General features: G+C 42.2%; 2 protein-coding genes across 9 annotated transcripts in view; both read right to left on the reverse strand.

Moving 5' to 3' along the window:
• CLCN4 (chloride voltage-gated channel 4) overlaps positions 1–12,997 on the reverse strand; it is a 45,170-nt gene extending 32,173 nt beyond the window's left edge. Inside the window, exons 1-4 of one of the 5 annotated variants that reach the window (XM_056329032.1) lie at positions 12,900–12,985; positions 6,638–6,782; positions 499–650; positions 58–157 (exon numbers count right to left, since the gene is read on the reverse strand). In XM_056329032.1, the coding sequence (XP_056185007.1) occupies positions 58–157; positions 499–650; positions 6,638–6,647 (262 nt within the window). In that variant the 5' untranslated portion in view covers positions 6,648–6,782; positions 12,900–12,985. Of the gene's footprint in view, positions 1–57; positions 158–498; positions 651–2,135; positions 2,226–6,637; positions 6,783–9,211; positions 9,278–11,588; positions 11,783–12,899 lie in introns of those variants that run through there. The other 4 variants (XM_056329035.1, XM_056329034.1, XM_056329033.1 and 1 more) reach the window with 4 other exon arrangements.
• Positions 12,998–16,396: 3,399 nt separating this feature from the next.
• WWC3 (WWC family member 3) overlaps positions 16,397–20,517 on the reverse strand; it is a 103,778-nt gene continuing 99,657 nt past the window's right edge. For all 4 annotated transcript variants that reach the window (XM_056328433.1, XM_056328432.1, XM_056328431.1 and 1 more), the window contains exons 22-23: positions 20,381–20,508; positions 16,397–18,949 (exon numbers count right to left, since the gene is read on the reverse strand). In XM_056328433.1, coding sequence (XP_056184408.1) covers positions 18,883–18,949; positions 20,381–20,508 — 195 coding nt within the window. In that variant the 3' untranslated portion in view covers positions 16,397–18,882. The remainder of the gene's footprint in view (positions 18,950–20,380; positions 20,509–20,517) is intronic.

The following is a 20,517-nucleotide window of genomic DNA, read 5'->3' on the forward strand; positions in this document are numbered from 1 at the left end:
GCAGCAAACTTAGGTGAGATGGTTTCAGGCATAACTGTAACGCTAACGCACACATACCTGCCAGTAGTCCTATGAGAAGCATTACAACCCAGCCTGACCAGGCATCCAGCAGACTCTTGATGAACTCCCATATGGATTCCTTACTTTTGCTTGTAATCTGAAATTAAACAGATATATATAGACATGTTGCTGATTCAGGCTGATACAGTTTTAGTGTATAATGTTTAAACCAAAAAATATTTAACCTCCTAGAAGGTGTTTACAATTTCTCTGCTGCCCCCAGTCCCAATCATTTTTGAGGGATGTTCTGCTGACTAAGTTGCTGGAAGTCCTTTCATATTTACAAACTCAAGACAAACCACATCCAGATTTTTAGAAGTCCTCCTCAAGTCATACAACAAGGTAGGAAGCAATAACTTCAGAAAACCGCTTGTTTCTCTCACCACCAGGACGGCTGTAACCCAGGGGCTGTGAAGCATCAAGGCCAGACACCTTTACCTTTCTGTGGCGGTCGGTGTCACGTGATTTCTCCCGCAGCCAGTCGATGGTGTGGAAATCTTCGTAAGTTCCAACATCAGGGAAAGGCTCATCCAGAAAATCCATCAGGTTGCCAGAACCATTCATGTCTCCTGCATTGACCATATTAGGGTCTGTGTGTAGAGGGAAAATAAGTATGTCAATAAATTCATGCAGCTTTGCCAGACATTTCAGAATCAAGTTTTCCTCCACAAACCACAAACTCAAGAGAGCGTGAGTCAGCAGTCCTGCTGAGGACTTACTGAAATCTGTGCATTGCCACTAGAAAAAGTATTTTGCTGAATACTACTTCAACAGCTTAGGAAATCCTAAAACACACATACAAAAACCACAGTGCCCATGTGCAGAAGTACCAGCTTTCTTGAAAACAGCCGCAAAACCGAAGATGGTTCAGGTCTTCTTCTGCAATGATGCATCCTGATCCCATGGCAGAAGTGCCCTGCCTGCAGGGAGACCATGGAGTAGGCCAGGTCACTAGCTCAGAAAACAAAAGATAACTCACTAGAATTTACAATTCATCAGGAAATGCAGATTTTACATGACACCATCAGTCATATCTCTGTAGTGTTGTCTGGTTTTGCATGCTCAAAGCTCCCTGCATTGCTTCACTTTCCTTCCACTGTTCAGAAGGCAAAGCTCAAGATCACGGTATGTCTGCTTTGCATGAGGTCTAGAAATGCAGTATCTTCCTTAGGTTTGTTTCTCAAGGCTAGGAGCAGAACTATTCTTGGGAGAAATTCAGTGGTCACCCTCTGTCCCATATACAAACTTTCCAAATTTGCTTGTAAGAAAGCAGGGGGACAAACCGACATCACATGTCCTGCTAAAGCGCAAGAGGAAATATGAAGATGCCTATCCCCAAACTAAAACAAGCAGTTACCAGAGGCATTTGATAGTTAAAGAGGAGATCAAACTAGGCTGTGAAATAATACACACTCTAGAGTATGGCACACAGGCTAAGTGGACATTTTCAGCCCAGAAGTTTTGGGGGACATGGTTTCCGGGTTTACAAACTACAGATACAAGAGCAGAGTCACATCCATGCCCATTGCTCTGAGGTCCTGGAAACAATATCTCCTTCATGCAATCCACATAAGCAAAGCACAAAGAATTTAATTCATAACGACTGTACCTCTCTTTCCCACAGAGAGTTTAGCAACATCTGGCTAGGTGGAAAAATGACTGTTATCTCCTTTAAAGGTCAGGTCCCAAAGTAGTCACTAATATGACAAGCTCCAGAAATGGCTGACCTCATTCCTGGTGAGAGAAGCCTTTAACAGCATGAGAATCTATTAAATGAAGTGGTTTAAGCACACAGGGTTGGATTAATCCAACTTAACTTCAGCCATCCAAATGTTTGGTGCCTGAACGGTAAGAACGACCTAGGCTGCTTCTAAAGACAGAGGAAGGTGTGTGCAAAGGTGTGTGGCAGGAGAGTGCCTGCTTCCTTTAAAGATATTTGGTCAAGGACCTTTTTCAATGCCACAAGGGATAATAAGCAAAGGAGGAAGCCTGAACAAGAACATAGAGGGACACAAACCTGATGCAGATGATAAGGGAGATGGGAATGGGAACCAAACCTGGTCAGTCACACTCACTGATGAGGGTAGTGTAAGAGCGTCTGTTCCAGTGAGGTTGTCTGATTGGGGATCTTGTCAATTGGGAAACTACGGGAGACAGTGGGGGAACTGGGAACAAAACACACCGAGACATAGACTTGACAAAGCAAACATGGAGGCCATGACAAGAAACAAAACTTCATCACTCATACTAACTGAAGAGCTGTTCATTGTGTGTGTGCCTCTGGGATACATGGTCAGCTTTGCTAGTGGTTGAACTTGTACATGAGAAAGTGGCAGTCGTGTCCCCCAACATGGGCAGAGACCTCGGGTCCATGGGCTGTGCTCCAGCAGGTGGGCAGGAGGGTCCTGGGCCAGGATGGCTGGAGGAAGCAGCCCTGTGCTTCTACATCACTTAACAAAGTGTTGCTCTAAAGAGTCATTGATCCCACCCACCCTAAAATTGGTGCCTGGGAAACAGGGTCTTCCAGAGAGTTCCTAGGGTTTGTAACCTGAAATAGCAAGCCAAAAACAAAAACAAAAATAAAAACAAAAACAAAAACAAAAAACCCCCAGCTAACAGGGCGATACAAGAAAAAAAAAAACCATAGGAAAACACATAAAAAAAAATGGGGACAGACACAGACTTCAGGGGGTTTATAGAACTGACCCAGGAGAGTCTTGACTGACACAAGATAACTTTTGCAGATCACTGGTGAGGCTAGCACGGTACTAACAACTGCTACCCACTTTCCTCCATCAGGTATGGAAACACAGACTTCACAAGTAAAGAATTTGGATCTTTGAATCTGTGAGGAAATCTCCCAGTTTTGTAAATGGAACAGGCAAAAATGTGGCAGATAAGCTTTTAAACAACAGCCCACGCACCCTGCTGCTCTGCTCAGTCCCCCTTTATTGGCTGCCTTTTTTTCTCCTTCTCTCCATTTTCAACAGTTTTACTTGAATGCTCTCCATGTAATATTTTTCCCCGGTGAGGACTGTAAGGATATAACAAGTGTGAATACTCGGCTTTGTCAGTGTCTGCTCTTTGCACTCCACTGGGTAGGACTTTCTGGACGACACAATGTGCTTAGCACAAGCAGCTGAGAAAAGCATTATCTTGCAGGCAACCAGCAGGTCACCATTATAATGCTATAGAAGCCTTTTTAAGTGCGGAAATCAAGTAATCTCCAAGCACCGTGACATGTTTGTCTGAAAGAGAATAAAGCAAGGGAGCTGCAGCCTGGGGAAGGAAACCAAATGCAGAGCAGGTGTCCCTCACCGTGCTGCTGAGCACAAATAAGCTGCTGCAAGATTGAGGAGATTTAAAAAGCAGCAGGTAAGAGGAGTGCCAATTGAACTAGCAATACTTTGCCAGATGAGAGCACGCTCCTACATTTACCAAGGGAAATGACAGTCTGAAGGTGGGATGCTGTGGCTGACACCAGGGGGCTGAAGTTGCAAGTGGAGCTTGAATTCAGTGTCTTGTATACCATGACCAAGAACCGGAATGGAAACCTGAAATGAGGTGAAAGGATAAGACCATGCTATTATTTTGTAACGCTGTGATATTTTGCAGATCATTTGTTTCACCCTATACTTCCCAGACAGTGAAGAAGGACCTGTGAAGAACATGCCGTTCAGACTGCTTGCCTGCATAAGGCAGCCCTCCCTGCTACATAAACAAACTTCTGGGAACTCTTGTGCTGAAAGCATTGGCAAGTTTTCCTTATACTACAAGAAAACTACCCAACATGCTAGTTATATCACATAAAAAATAGCTTCTTGAGTATGTTGTCAATGCCCAGCACATGACAGTATCGTGATGGATAATACCAGGCCAGACCACAAGTATGTAGGGTAATTACAATCTCAGCCTGAATCTACCCCAAAAATACGTGCTACACAACACGTCCAGGGAGAGAAAAATGTGCTAGAGACCACAGGGACATGGAAGACTGAGAAAACAAACAAAGTTTAAACTAGGTAGCGTACCAATACCTGGAAATTGCAGCTAGCTGAATGATGATCAGCCTTACAGTTCACTTCAGGTACTAACTACACATCTGAAAACAGAGATGTGATACCAGATTATGCAAACCCCAATTTTAGTAAGTAAAACCTAGCTACAGCACTTTCGAACCAAGTACTACAGCATTCCCATCTTAAGTCCTAGCACTAAGCACTACAAGTATCTCTTTCTCTTTATTTTGCATTTATTTATGTCACCTTACTTCAGCATCTGAAATAATCTCCAAAATTTATTTCAGGAGAAGCTAACTTGCCCTCTTGGAGATGCTTGAAGACATGCTTCCAGTTCTACTGGCAGAACTGGACCCTTACACATATAACTCAGTTATATGTATTTGAATGCAATACATACAAGTTAAGGGCAAATTAATCTCATCCAAACATGAATTTTAGCCACGTGTACTGCAGCAATCCACTCCAATGATGGCAAAAGTATGAGCATTCATGATGCGAGTTATCTCACCCGGCATGAGAAACCTGCACTAGACTCTGGCCACTAAAAACTAGACTCCTTTCATTGCTGATGAGAGGCAGTAAACTCTATACAGATGTAATTTATCAGATCTATTTTAGATATTTACATTACAAAGAGATTGTTTCCCAGAAGTGCTAGTTTCTGTTTACAAAGATGTCAGGTAGACATCCACATCTCCTCAAATGAGTCCAACACTACCAATTCAAAAGAAAGCACTGCAATACCATTACATGCAGAATTAGTAACAAATGCAAGTCACAGTCACTTGAACACCTGAGCACCTAAGAGATTTTGATACTCTGGCAGAGCTTATTGAAACTGTTGAATTGATATTGAATCTTATTGAAAGCTGTTGAATCTTTCTGAGTAACAGACACACGTATTTTCCCCCTTCGTTGTTCTGTGTCTTAGACATCCTTGCTGTCCTTTCCACTACTTTTCCAGATGCTGATGCAACACAATTTGTGCAAGGGCAAACATCTCCTGCTTAGTCCCTCATTCTTTTCCTAATAATTCCTGGCATTCCACCAGCTTTTCCTAGGGCAGACATCCAACATTTTCACTGAGCAGTCTGCTGACTCCAGGCTATGGTCCATGAAACTCAGTGGCCAGTTTGGAGCCCATCATTCTGTGGTCTCTTAGGCACATTCTCCCCATTGCTTTGCCTTTATTGACTTTGAATTACATCTGCTATTTTATACCCTGAAATACAGTAGAGAGCCTTCTTCAGCATTTAACAGTAAGCTCTCACTTTTACTGACTAGCTTAGTATATATACAACTGAACATTTTTGTCAACACTCTGCTTTAATAATTGTAAACAGGTTCTTGCTGAAAACTGAATGAGGAAACAAAGAAATCTGACTGAACTACATAGCTCCTGAGCTCAGAGGGTTCTGGTTAGCAGATTTCCCTGGATTTAGACCCATGCCAGACTACTGCGGTCCTATAGATGGAACAAAGGCCCAGCAGGGATCAATTCACAAATTGAGAGAGGCCACAGCGCTGAACTGGCAATTGTGTTTCTTGATAGAGGCTCTCCTGGCTGCCACATAATCCTAGATACCTTCCAGAAACCTTCGGTCAGGTCAAGCTGATATTCAGTCCCAGATCTCTCAGCTAGCCACGCTTGGCACACAATATTCTGAAGTAGAAAGGAGACATTGCCCTACAAATGTTGGAGGTGCTGTCTGAGAGCAGCTGGAAGTAAGGGTCAAAAGACCAAGAAGATTGGCCCCTGAGGTTTGATGACTGTAGGATAATTTGTATTTAACCACTGAAGCCTCCTACATAAAGAAAGCAGAGATTAGTGCAAACAACCTACAGAAGCCAGAGTGCAAACACAGGGAGCTGCCCGACAGGCTGGGGCACACCAACAACCACAGCAGGTACTGCATGGACTGCAGGTCTCTTCTGTTACATTTACTCACTTGTTGTTTTTTTAAAGAACCAGAAGTATTATCATATTTAAGGTCATGGGTTTTCTGCAGGTCTCACAGTGAGTAAACTCATCATGTGATTGGGACCAGTTGTACAATACACTGCAGCTTGGAGCCAAGTTTTATAGAAGAGCGATAAATTACATTTACAATGGGAACGCTGACAACCTCTCAGCTTTATAGCACTATTACAGTACGTGCGAATGTAGAAGCCACAGCCAGAAGAGCTCTATTGATGAACTGACATTCTAGGTATTATGTTGACTGACTGGTCGGATCTGAAACGTATTTGACATGGCAAGCACAGACCAAAACATCCCATGTTTCAAAGAAGCTGAAAAGTATACTGATGGGAAACAACCAGCTGAACAGTCATCAAAGGAAAAGTCTTGGCCCTGGCCTATTGCTATTAGACATGCTAGTTCCATGCTATGTTCTCCTCATCCTGTTTTCTGTTTTAATTGGATACATTGCACTGAGGCAGGCAGTACATTTTTTTAATGCAAGTCCAACGAGTTTCAAGTTACTTTCAACAGATCACAGTTACTGAATTACTTCAACACTTCAAACGTTTCTAGCAGATGAACATTCACCTACATGCTTTCATCTGTGTGCCGCTTTCCTTGAAGACAGTAGTGGGGGAGTTGCAATGTGAAACATCACAGTGTGCAGGCAGCAAAGCACACCTCTCTTCAGCGACTCTTCTGCTGTAGCATAAGGAAGAAGTGAACCCGGCAAGAGGCTGGGGGAAGAAAACAGAAGCCTGAAGGCCAGTTGCAAGTTCCTTAATTCACATTAGTTTGGAGTGACTTTTCCAGGGTGTCCAAAGTATCACCTGTTCCATATCTTCCAAATGTGGCATGAGTTAGCTGACACACAAAAGCAGAAGACAGTGCATCTCAGGGCTTTTCTAAGCTCTGGCACCAATACACATACAATGATATACATACAATACTAAAAGGGGGAGATTCTACTCCAGACACAATGCTTTTGAAGTGATTCGTGGTCATTTCAATTATGACTCCATCAGGCTGAGCACGCCACTGATCTGAATGGTTGGTCAGATTAGCTGTGCTCATATGGCATGACATGACGGCAGGTACTGCACAAACTAAGGAGCACGGGGGCTGTGAAAATCCACGGGATTTATTTTCTGTAGTACTCAATGAACAACGCAGTCTTACTGGTTTACTAACTGGCAATCATCACAAGCCCCCTTGGCGCTGACGGATGGTTTGCCACTCGCTGTGCCCTTAATACTTGTATTGACTGTTCCTAGTACCGTATTTTCAAAACAGCCAAGCATGGTGTCCCAGCCTCATGGCTGTCACCTGCTCAATGCGATCTGTTGAGCAAAGGCACCTCACCTTGAGAGCTGGGTTCTTTGCCAGCATCCACCCACCCCTCAGTCCCAAGGGATTTAGACACAGCCGCAGAGATGGACGCAGAGCATCCTCCACCCAGGCCTCGAATCCAGGCAGTTGGGAGGCCAGCGCTGCTTGCAGCGTGAGCTGAAGAGGTCAGCGTTGAGAAGGAGTCCTAAAAGGATGAGGCTGAGGGAGAAAGTTCCTAGAGCTGGGCACGGTTACACCACAGGTCTTAAGAACTACCTGGACAGAGAAAATGGGACCTGGTAGCTGAGGAAGTCAGCAAGCAAGATTGTTAAGAGACACCTTGAAAGACATGAATGGAAAGTACAGGGATATGGTTAGGGGTGTATGTCTTTTGGGGGGGGGCTGGAGAATGAGGTCGGTTTAGTCTGGAGCCAGGAAGGCCAAGGGGGGGTGTTGTGTTTGTGTGTAATTCCCCTTCCACAGCCTGCCACGTAGGAGAAGACAGTCTAGAAACAGCGATGTGACATCACACCCTACAGGATATAGGAGGCAGGGAAATGGTTATGAAACATTCTTCTAAACAAGAATTAAGATGCTGTTGGGTAGCAAGGAAGATGTCTTCAGCAAAAGCAAGCAGGCTGACTCATTGGCAAGTTAAACAGGTGGTTTTCTGCAGGTCAGAAAATACCCATGGGCAATTTAAGACTATTCACCTTAGAAGCCTCAGACTGAACAAGCTGATTGATTTATTGACCTTCTGTTTTAACAATGGTATTTAAAAAAAATAAATATTACAATGGCTTTGGATCAGAGCAAGGTTCAGGGTCCTGGAAAACACTGAACCCAGTTACAGGCCTTTTTGGAAACATAATACGGCACAGTATTATGTGGAGAATAATTAAGTTGGGAAAATACAGAGGGAAGATGGGATATTAAAATTGGCAGATGCCTTTCCTGCAATTCAAGGACTAATTCCACAGCCTCTGTATACGAGTAAATAGCACTGCAAACCCTGAGCCTCCTGCCACACAAGCACAGGCAGGCTGCAATATTGGAAACGTTACTGTAAAATATTGCAGCGTCCTACTGCATGGCCCCACCATCACATATTAAGGAGTTTCCTGCTATGAGAGTGTGGGCAAGCTAAACACAGTCGCATCTTTGATGTGCAGCTTTACCCTGAGTAACCTCTATGGAAAAAATTATGAAGCCACAGCAGAGCTCAAAAAAGACAGGGCACCAGATCACAGGGGAGAGTGCCCAGGAGAGAAAGGGAAAGCGCAAGGGAACATTTGGGATAAATGGTGGAAAATTGAGGCACAAAAGGCTCTTCCAGACCAAACCGCAGCTTCTGACCACCTCTCCTCAACCACCACACATGCTTATGGGGTGAGTGCAGAGGACATAACAGGGCTGGCCAGGAGCATTGGTGAAGGGAGGCATGGAGGGAGATGGGGCACACCAGCGCACCCCAGGAGCTGATAACCAACCATCGGGGCTTTCCAACCCTTCAGCAACAGCCACACTCTGTCTTCTCCTTTTCTCCTCCTGGGAGGCCTCTGGTCACCACGCTTCTCTTCCTCCAAGGCAAAAACCTTACCCCAGTGTCCTGCACCCCACTCCATCCCAGGACAACGCTCCCTTTAGAAACCAATTCCTTTTGGTATGAAGTATCATGTGTCTGATCTCTGTTCAAGATTTCTTGGAAAGTCTGAGCAAAATTAGTTCAGCTGCTGAGTTATGTCAGAAAGGAAAGGGGGGGGGGGGGAAATCCCAGCTCTTTCCCTGTGAGCTTCAAGTGGAATTTTGGCTCTATACAAGAAAATGTTAAACTCACGTCTCTGGTTCCAGTGAGTCTTAAAGGTCCCTCCAATAAATTTAGTTGTTAGCGTAGATGTCAGGGCTGTGGAAAAAGCAGGAGGGAAGCATTGCTGACTCTGGAACATCCATCTGCATTTTTCAAACCGAGCTGAAACATCTCTATTAAAGGATGCTCTTCTGCTAACAGTCCATCAGCTTGGGCAGATGAGCGCCATGGGCCTGCATAAATCCCACATGCCCTTGTTTCTTGAAGGAAATAAGATTTGATTAGATAAAATTCAGAAAGCCTTCAGCATCTGGGGTAAAAATCAAAACTTCAAAGACCAGACAGACTGGAAATCCAGCTACCAGTGTAGCAACATACATAGTTTCTGTTCTTGATTTCCCTCTAGTCAGTCCCCTTCTTCACAAAAAAGAGGGGTAATTTCCCTCCTGGAGCAGCTATTTTTACTGCCAGAGAGCTCCAAGCCAGGGCTGAAGGGTCAGGATTCCTATGCAGTTTTCCTCCTCATGCCACACAGCTGAGCTTTGCAGCACCAGGTTTGGTTTTTCAGTGCTGCTCTGTCTCCTCCCTCAGAAAATGATGGGATTAAGGGGGGGCAGGGGAGTGGAACAGTTCTTGGACTGCAAAAAAGGCAAATACATTCAGAGAGAACAGAGTTTCACTGTCAGAAGGGAAATGCCCTAGTATATAGTCACTCCTAAAAAGCTCTCCCCATAAATGGGGTGTTCAATGGCATTAAACACACCTCTCACTGAAAACCTTTTTAAGCCTTCAGCTTGAAATAAAGCTGATAAACCTGTAGTAGAAAAGCCATTAATCTGTTCTACCACGTCACTTCTCATGATTTGAGTCGAGGCAGTGAGTCACTTTCACACAGAGAGGGTAACATTTTCCTGCTCGCTGGGCACGGGGTTTTACTGCTACGCTTGATGCCGATGGGCTGCACAGTTACAGACAAGGTACTTCGCACCGCCAAAGGGAAGCTCCCCCACCTACAAGACAGGGAAAACTTTTCCTTGGGGTGATGTTTGAGAGCAACATGTCAAAAGTGTTTTAGAAATAGAAGCCTACAGAACCCTGCCAGCGTTTCTCTTTGGGCATTAATGATTGTGTGTGATTTTTTTCTGTTCTGCCGGGCTAGAGATGAAGACATCAGAATACCTGGTGTGTATGTATGCACAGGCACACAAATGAATTCGGCTCCTGACCTACAGCCTGATCCCATGGGAAAAACCCAACACACACACACACTCCTCGAGCACCCTGCAAGCTGCAGCCTGATAGCAAAAGCAAACTGGAAAAGGACTGGTACTTATGGGCACTACGTCACTGTTTGAAGGTTGCGCACCATGCCAAGCCGAGAGCAGCTCAGACCTAAGAGAGGCTCACACGACACAGCACCGACCACCAACACACGCGAGAGTGCCCTGAACCACAGGTGAGCCGGGGGGTGGGAGCCTCCCCCTTCCCCCTGCACAAGCACTGGGCTGCAGTCGGGATCCCGCTCACTGTCCTCTCCAGGCCAACAGACAACTTCATGATGAAGCAGCTCCCAGATCCAGGAGGTTATGGCATTCTGGAGAGCCTGTTTGCTCCAGGTAGATGGTAAGGACCCAACCCCACGCAAACATTCCCCTCCAACACCATCTCCTCCCTCCTCGTCTAGTCATTGTTTAAAAGCCACCAGCCACTACCTTTGAAAAGGTACTACCTTTACAAGGCAGCCCCCAGCCCGCACAGGCACTCAGCACCCGTGGGCATGGGTGAGCCAGGGCACGGCACCACGGTGCTGCTGGGCAGAGAGCCCTCCAGCTAGGGATGTTTCCAGGGTCACCCATTTTATACTAAACAACTGCTAGAGGACTAAATCCTTCATCTCTGAGTTGCCCCAGCATAAATTGTAACGCCGGCACCTTGTCTTTTGTTGCACAACCGATGCCTGACTCAAACTGGGAGACCAGGAGAACCACCACCCCGCACATATTTCCATAGGGTATTTAAATATGCCCCGGGGGGGGGAGAACCCATTGCATTTTTATAGCCCGTGTGTGGCAGCCCTGCTGTGCACTTCACATAGGCAAAGAGCCGAGCCTCATCACACCTGGTGAGCAAGAGCACAGCTTGATCACCGGGACCAGTGCTGGAGAGAACTGACTCAGCCTTGACTTCAGAGGGAGTCAGGAGAACAAACCCAGCATGGGTGCCGTCGGGATGCAAACCCCTGCCACCTCATGTCAGTCTTGGAAAAAAACCCAGAGGTTCTGTTGGAGAAAAATATTTTTTTTTAACTATAATAATCAGTTATGAAGAACCATTATCCTTTCTTACTTCAATAATTCATCATATCCTTCCCTCCCCTTCATTTTCTGATCCTGACACGACTGCACACCTGATCACTAGAAACCAGACCTTATCTCTCACCGGGATGTACAGCTTCCTTCAGCACAGGAGATCCAGTCTCCCCCATGAGTGTATGGGTGAGCACACAGAGACCCTCCGCCTGCCAGATTTTCAGATTTTTCCAATAGTGGGAAAAATTCATTTGAACAAAGAACAGGATTTTCAAGAATAAGAAAACTTCCTGCAGGCTGGGAGTGAAAAGTCACCTGACTTTCTGCCTGGTGAAGCTGCGGCTGAGTCATCCTCCATTCTCTGGCAAAGGCACAGAATTATTTATCAGAATTCTTAAAGAAAAGGTGTCATTTCACTTTTCTGACTAGCATAAGCTCAAAAATTAACGCATCTTCTTGCATTCTAGCATTTATATTAGAATAATTTTTAAAAGTAGTAAAATGTTTTTTAAAACCTAATATACATTTAAAAAGCAATACAGAAGAGAAAAAGAAACCACAGAAGAGTCACCATTTTTTCTCCACAAATACATGTCTTCATATATTTGTATAGAGTGTGTAGTTAAACACCCACACCAGGAAAAGAAAGCAGACTCTGGACTTTGCTTATGTAAATACCAACAGTCAAAAAAAACAGTTTAGCATGGATTTTTATGCCTTTTGGTGATTAGCATTTTGTGTAAGAAGTAAAAACCTGCTTGTCATCTTGCATGTTCCTCCTGGAAAATAATTTTTCATGCTTCTCTTAGATGACAAGCAAAACCTACCTTACACTACAGCAAATTATGCAGGAAACCTGCCGCACTAAGTACTCTGAAACCACATCAGCAAAAATTAACAGTAAAGGAAAAGCCTCTTTCCCCAAATACGTCTATAACCCCCTAAGCAAGTTAATCCTCATTCCTTTATAAGCTTAGACACATCTGTCTGTACAATAACTTCCTTTAGGCATCCAGGAAAAAATAAACCACAAAAAAACCAACAACAAAACAAAACAGGGAATGCAAGCGAAACACTATTGCTGCTTTCTCTCTCTGCATGACTGGATGATGATGGCTGCTCACGTAAATACAGAATTCAGCAGACACCCGAAGGAGCCATAGCAAAATACAGGGACAAAGGGCCTTCTTCAGCTTTAAAGCTCCATCTGGCAGCATTTCTAACGGAGATGTCAGCCGGGAGATCAGCACAGAGCCAGCAGGCAGCCTCTGCACCTGCAACCCCTCTGCTTGCAGAGAAACTGTGCCGCTTTATTTTCAGCTGAAACTCTGCCCAACAGAGCTGGAGCTCTAGGACGGCAGCACTCGAGCAACTGGGAAATCAATTTTTCAAAGAATTATGCTGCTTACCTGCAATGCAACATCATTTAGCCCAGTCCCAAAGATTTTAATAGCATCCTTTCTTGGGTGGTATGGCTGCAAAAGCAGTGATGTCATGGGGAGGAAGCAGTAACAATCACGTGACTGCATCCTCAGTCTATAGGATATCTGACAGGAGACGGGGACAGAGGGAGATGGACCAGGCTGTAATCCCACAGGATTAAACTGCAAGCCTCTTTACCCTGCCCTACCTACTCGGTCACCATTAGAACACTTGCGCCTGTTTTCCTCCCTAACCTGAGCTAATTATTTTTAAAAGGGGTTGTGGATATTTTTGCGACAGCAACAACAATACATTTTTCATGAGGAAAAAGCACGGTAAGTACGCAACGTGCACACCAAGAAGTATTCCTGTTGACACCACAGCAACACCCAGGTGTCGGATTTTCTTTCATCTCTTAAGAAATATGTCATCGCAGCAGCTTGGACATGAGAGAAACCACAATTTCACCATCCCTTGCGTTTTTCCTTCTCCCAGTGCTCCATTTCAAGCTTAACCAGACCGACTTCCTTCTACCTTCTGCATCACGTTCAAGCTCTGCAAGCTTACCTCAAGGGTTTCATCCCTATTACCTTCCCTTCTTTGTTCTCCCCACCAGCCAGCCAGGCAGCCCTCCACTTGCAGACTTCTGCCTTTTCTTCAATGCAACTGTCGCTGCTTGAGATTGTCCTATATGCCAGCCATCTCTTCCTTTTCAAAACTTCTGCTTTAGTTTTTCCATCAAATATTTAAAACCTAGAACATCCTAAAATGTCGGGGGGGGGGGGGGGGGGGGGGGGGAGGCAATTGGCCTGTCACATTTTGGTTAACTATTACATCTCAGAATCATATTTTGGGGGGATCTGGGGGTTGTGTTTTCTTAATTTGGGTTTGTTTGTTCTGCTTTTTTAAACAATTTTATGATACTCTACAATGTATTTGAGCTCTAAAATGAAATAATAATTTCCAAAGTTCTGACTCTACATACCGTGCACAAGCCACTAGGCTCACGTTCCACAAGGCACAACAGGTTGTAACTGTTCTTGGTAAAGATTGTGTACATGTTTGTACATGTGCAATGTGTTTTATTTCAGGACATTCACCTTACTGCTCATTTTCTCATATTTAAATATTGTGCAGACTGGTTTTACCCCTAAGGGTACCCAGGGATGTGCTTTGTATTACCAAGCAGATGCAATAGCTAGGCAGAGGGAGATCTTGCACAAGCCACGAAAACATCCAGGGGTGAAGGAAGGCACACGATGACTTCCACTCACTTCAAAGGCTAAGGAATGCAGTTCTGGAAGACCTTTTAGTCCCAGTGTGTTTAAGCAGGTATTTATGGATGCACGAAGCAGGCAGCCCCGGCCCAGCAAAGCCAGCCAGTTGATACAGGGTGTACAACCCCCTTTTTCAGAATGGCTATACAGCTCCTCCAAATGTTGTCTACAAGCTGAAGAAAGTTCTTGTACTCCTTATTTCTGGTACAGACTCCCCATACAGAAGCCACATGTTGGATTTTATTGTGAAATTTGAACACTCAGCTTGCTTCACCTGAAGTTCTCACACCTTTCTGGAGTGAGGAACACACCTTGAGAGAAGAGATTTGATTAATCCCTTCACAGACAGCACAGCAGATCACAGTTCTCTACCACTCCCCGATCAGTAACAGCCCCAGGCCTAGTATAACAATGTCAGTGAGGTTTGGAAAAGCGATAAAAGCCCTAACTTCCCGCCACGGGCTGTTCTTTGGGCCCGTTAAAATCAGTATTAATAGGCCAACTGAATGCTGTGGAGGAAGTTAAATTAAGCGCTCAGTGTTTGTTTATTTTCTTGATAATGTATCTGCAATTTGCCTTAATCAGTTTATGAGGGGAAAATACAGAAAACAGCAAGTTGCTTTTAATTGGTCAGACACAAACATCTGCACCCGGGAACTTCTGTGCCACAAGACACACTGTAACACAAACACCGTGCCCTAGACACAGAGTAGTAAATTTTGTGCATTAACCTAGTGAGCACAAGGGTCTCAATTCCTCTTTTTTTTATCCTGGACGGACTTTCCTCAGTTCACTTCCTAATTTTTCCTTGCCTATTACCACAGTTGAACTCAATGAGTCTCCTGCTGAATGTGTATTTTTAGTTGGATGGTCTAACCGTAAAAAAACTAAAAGGGACAGAATACCTAATTCTCTATAGAAAATGTGATTCTATAACCTAGATATTATGTTCACATTTAAGAGACTATTAGAAATAATAAGAAACCAGAAACATTCCTAAGAAGCTTTTAACTCCAAGAATACTGAGATTTTCCAAAGTGCAAGCAAATCACTTAACTGACATTTACAGATTCCAAAACCAAATCAGCTTTACTCTTTGGTATTTTCTTCCAATGATACTCTGTCAACTGTGTGGTCTCAGGAAAAAGAAAATACTCTTCACATAATGTTTTTGGAAAGATTGTTCTTGCTTTTGCTAGCCTGCAGTTTCTCAAGTCTCTCTGTAAATACATTTTCCTCCTCTCAAAGGAGACTGGAGTCAAAACACACTGTAAAGTGCCCTCTTCCCTAAAAATTCAAACTTCAGTTTTACATCCACTGGAAACAAAATACATAGTTCACATAATTCCTAGAAAGAAAATTTGCTCTTTTTTATACAGCATTTGTCTTGCAAAGAACTTACAAGAACCGCAGCAAGAAATACATATAAGACTTCATTCTTATAGCAGAATGCCCATATCAACATACCCATTATAGCTTTTGTTGTTGATCCCGAGGTTGCTGAGACAGAGACGGTTGGTATTCCACATGACTATTTCTAGCAGACCATTTAAAAATAACCTCAACTCTGTCATAGCCTTAATGCCTTGCAAATACTGGACAGAGAGAGGAGTCACATGTCAGTGCTATTATTTTGCCTCAGCTCCTGCAGCTGAGGGTTGCAGAGAAACTGAGAAATGGCCTTTCTGTAGTTATACAGGTTTAACGCTTCCTTTGTGAAAACAGTAGTAACGGTCAGCCTAAACAAGTCAAACAGTATTCTTTTGAGTAGCTTCCACCTAGGAATTAGTCATAAGTAAGATATTACAGAACTAAAGATGTCAACTTACTTGCAGTACGGATCTACATAGTACAAGCCTCTGTTGGGGGGAAAAAAGGTAGTTCAAGGTGTTGTTAAGTGGAACTACCCATGAATTCCGGGAATACTCAACTATGAGCCTCCGATATAGCTGTCAGCCTACGGTGAGCAATAAGCACATGGGAGAACATACCAGCCATTCCTTAGACTCTGCAACCCCTTTCAGATCTTCAGTGTAACCTCTCTAGGATCTCTGATGTCACAGATTTCCTCTTACTTTTTTTTGAAAATTCATTACATTCACCGAAATGACATTGTTATTCAAAATACAAAATTTCTTTATAAAAGCATCATGAATGTGGCAAATATAAACCATTCAAAAATGTCTTTAACATATAACAAAACTCTATTTCTGTTTATGGCAAATTATTTATTTTGTAGAAGAAATACTTTCAAATAATACAAAAATGACACAATCATACAGAACTGTGACAAAACCGAGAGAGATGAATACTGAATATGATAACTCATTACCACATCAAGACAGAACTCATTACAGCAGTCAGAATCACAGATGCACAAGAGACGCTGACGACATCTCACAGCAGTCACTATTTAAAAACACCAACTGAACCCCCTGACAGAGAGGCCACCAGACATTGCCCCTTCATTATACAGTCACAAAACAATTCAGGGTGGAAGTGAGGTCCCTATCCCAACCCCCGCTGAAAGCAGGCCTAATGTGACCAGGATGCTCCGGGCTACGTCCAGTCAAGACCCCAACCCCTCCATGGACACAGCTCCACCTCTCTGGGCAACATCTTCCAGTATCTGACCATCCTCACAGGAACACGGTGTTGTCTGTTCTCAGTATACAGCAAACATTTCTGGTGCCACCGCACAGTAACTTTTGATGAACACTACTACGTAAAGGCCTCCACTGAACATGAGACATCAAATTCTGACTAACTGGTCTTTTCAAGTAATGAGCACTGAAAAGCTTGCTGTCCCTAGAATTTTACCCAAACACTAAAAATTTCTTACATTATTTGATTTTTATCTGCATAGTTTCTGAATATGTCTAGTTGTGCCCAAGGAACCCAATACACACCCACCAAAGCTTACTGGCAAAAACAGACTTCAGGATGGTTAGCATGATAAATGCTAAATATAATTTAATTTCATATATATTGCTATACGGTCAAATCACTTGATGCCTGTAATGGTTATAGGCCATCCTAGGGAATGCGGGATACTACCTGAATAATAAATGTCTGCATTAATCATCCTCATTGATTAATGATTTAGGTTTACAATCTTTTTTCCATTACTTTTTGCCTCAGCTTGGACAAGTAAAAGCGATTAGTTTCACTTTCAGGTTTTCCTGATCTTTGAGAAGGTAACAGAATATAAGCTCTTGAAACTCACAAAGAACACTGACTGACTTACAAAATATTTGAAAATATTCTGATTGGTTCTAATAAATCTCTTTAGGTTTTGGCTGTTGGTGTTTTGATTTCCTGACATATTGGAATCTAGAACCAATGAAACCTTTACTTTAAGAGACAGCATGATCTTCCTTCTAGGAGATTCCAGCCAGCAATTTGCAAGGTTAGTCTTGTGTTGGGCACCTCTCTTTGTAGGTAATGTATAATTAGAAAAATATGAGAAACTATTATAGTAGCTTAGTAAAGAAGTATTTTTACATACTTGCAGGATGCAAGGACACAAAACTGGCATTCTCGGGAATTCAGGGTGACAGTCTTTCATTAAAACAAATGGTCACAAGTGAAATTATTTCTTTGCAGATTTTAACTGGTCCAACTAGCAATCAAGTGAGGTATACCTTCCAAAATTATACACCTTCTCCCCTGGAAAGCATCACTGTTCAACAGAACTTGCATGCAGGAACCTCAAAGCACATCCTTTAGGATGAACATGTATTTAAGCACCCTTGCTTAACGCAGCTGCTTTCTGAAATCAGCACATATGTACTTTCCTGCATGAGATCACTTCAAAACTGTAGAAATTACTATAATAATACTTTAGCGGTCTTTCCACACAGCTAGCTCAGATTGCTCTTTTAACTCCCTTTTCATTAAACAGCAAAACAAAGACCTGTCACCCTTTTCCTTCCTCCGTTTAAAATGAGAATCTAGTTAAGAATATAAAGGTATTTTAGACACAACTGAAATGAAAACAATCTATTAGTGCACAGTAAGAACATGCAAATGAATTCTGCAATGTTTAACATCACTTCTAATCAGTGTTAAACACATTGCAGGTGATAATATTTTGCTATAACACAGACAGTGCTAAAGGATACAATGTACGTAATAAGCTACAGATAATATAGCTGAAAAAAGTGACAATTTTAGAACATAGTATTTTCATTTCAGGTATCAGAAACAAAACCAGCTCAATGGTTCCATTCTACTGTATGACAAATACTGAAGAACAAAATTTCAGTCTTAAAATACATCTTAAAGTAGGTATTTTCCTTCAAGGAAAAAAGGCACTATAAATAAATTACACTACAGTGAATTTGCCTGAACTCACTTTGTTTCTGTCTTCCAGCCTTTAAGTCAAATAAAACAGCATAAAAACTGTACACGCTCTTAACAGGATAGTCGATCTTTTATAAAATAAGTTGTCTTCAGAGATGTCAGTTTCACAACAAGGAAAAACCAAGCCTTGTTGCAGTCGCCATTATAAAATATATATATATATTTATATATATGTTTTTGTTTACTTTTACTTTTTTTACTTTTTTTATTTTTTACAAAATGTGTATATTAGCTTTCGCACTTTTTTTTTTTTTTAAAGAAAGTTGGCTAATCTAATAACTTCATTAAAATAAAAGCGATAAATACTTCATGTTTACAATGCAACATGTCATACATCATCAGCTGGCAGAGGAGGTATGTTAATCCTTGGTCTTGTAAAAAAAGCTATCTTCTCTCTGTGATCAAAACAAGATAAAAAGGAAGTCAATCAAATATATGCCTACTTCTTTCCCCCACCCCCAAGAACATAGTATCTTTACTCTGGTTAGTATTTGTTACTTACATACTGAACTGATGGTTTATTTGAATACAAGAAACTTAAAACTATTAAACCTCACTGTATACTTTTGGCAACTTTCTGTTGAACACAATTACAGGTTTTGAAAATTTAGGTAGAAGCTTTATACAACTCATTGAACATCAGTCATAGTGGACTGTAAAAAGGTTTCACAGGACAAGCCCTGCATAAGCCCCTTCTGCAATGCAATGTTCACCCTTGTACATTTTCAATAATGCCTACAAAAAAAAAAAGGGGGGGGGGGGGAAGATGGCATTCAAGAGCTATATTTTTACTTCTTTATTGAGCAAACAGTACACGCTGTAAAGTGTCACAAGAAATGGATGTTTGCATAAAAAGAGCAAGAATTCAAACAAGGAAGACAACTTTTGCTTCATTTTCTACATCTCGTTTTATTCAATTCCCCATTTTTGTATCTCCATAGACAAAGCATAACCCCCTGTCTCTCATTACCAGAAATGTAAGATGTAAAAACAACCCTAAAATTTGTTCCTTTTAGTTCCTCCTCACCTTTGTGAGAAAGACCTTTCCAATACGATTCAAGCAAAATAAATTACATTAGAGGACAGATAGCTTTCCTCTTTCACTTAAGTATACATTTTCCCTGAAAAAAATTTCTAAAAAACTAAACACTGGACAAACAGTATGATGTAACATTGTAGCTGAGCTGCCCTCCATATCTATGCTGCAACTAACATTTTCTTTCTCTTACTGTTACTCTCCCAATGAAAATTCTAAAAATTTTAATGCTAAAGTAATGAAGTCTTCCTGTGAAATGCACATTATCATTGTCCCTTGTACACAAAACAGACTGTGAGAAAAAAAAATAAAGCTAAGAGAGGACACATACCACGTGAACACAGATGAAATAGGGAAAAAAATCCAAAGAAAAGGCTTCTGGAGAGAAAGCTCGAATACTATTAAGTCCTTTTTAGGGAGAGAGTGTTACTAGTAATGTTTCTGTATTACATTAAACAAATTTGCATTGAAGAATTGACACAGCATTTGAACTTAAGAGTGACTAGGCTAAGTTGAAAGAACCACCTACGGTTATGTGGGCACTTGAAGAAATTTTTATTATTTCTTTTTTAAATTTCACGTGTTTTGGAATTGTAACACTGCTGTTTTACCATAGCTTTGTCTCTTTGCACTATAAATAATTCAAAGAAAACTCGTGTCCAAATCAATATACAGTTAAAAATCACTGCCTATATAGAAGACACAGAATTTAAGCCAAATGCTTCAGAGTGCTGCTTTAACCTCTCTAACGAACCGTTGCTATGCTATTTCAGTACACATTACCACTTACCTAAAAGTCTGCACCTGAATAGGCTCCTTCTGATTTTGCCCACGCAACTGGTATATTTCTTTTGATGCTTTCTTTAGCATCTTTTCAGCTGCTTGCTCTTGGTGATGTTCAAATTTGGTCTGTCTGGTCTAAAAAAA

The sequence above is a fragment of the Falco biarmicus genome, chromosome 2 (genome assembly GCF_023638135.1).
Source record: "Falco biarmicus isolate bFalBia1 chromosome 2, bFalBia1.pri, whole genome shotgun sequence".
Taxonomy (NCBI): domain Eukaryota; kingdom Metazoa; phylum Chordata; class Aves; order Falconiformes; family Falconidae; genus Falco; species Falco biarmicus.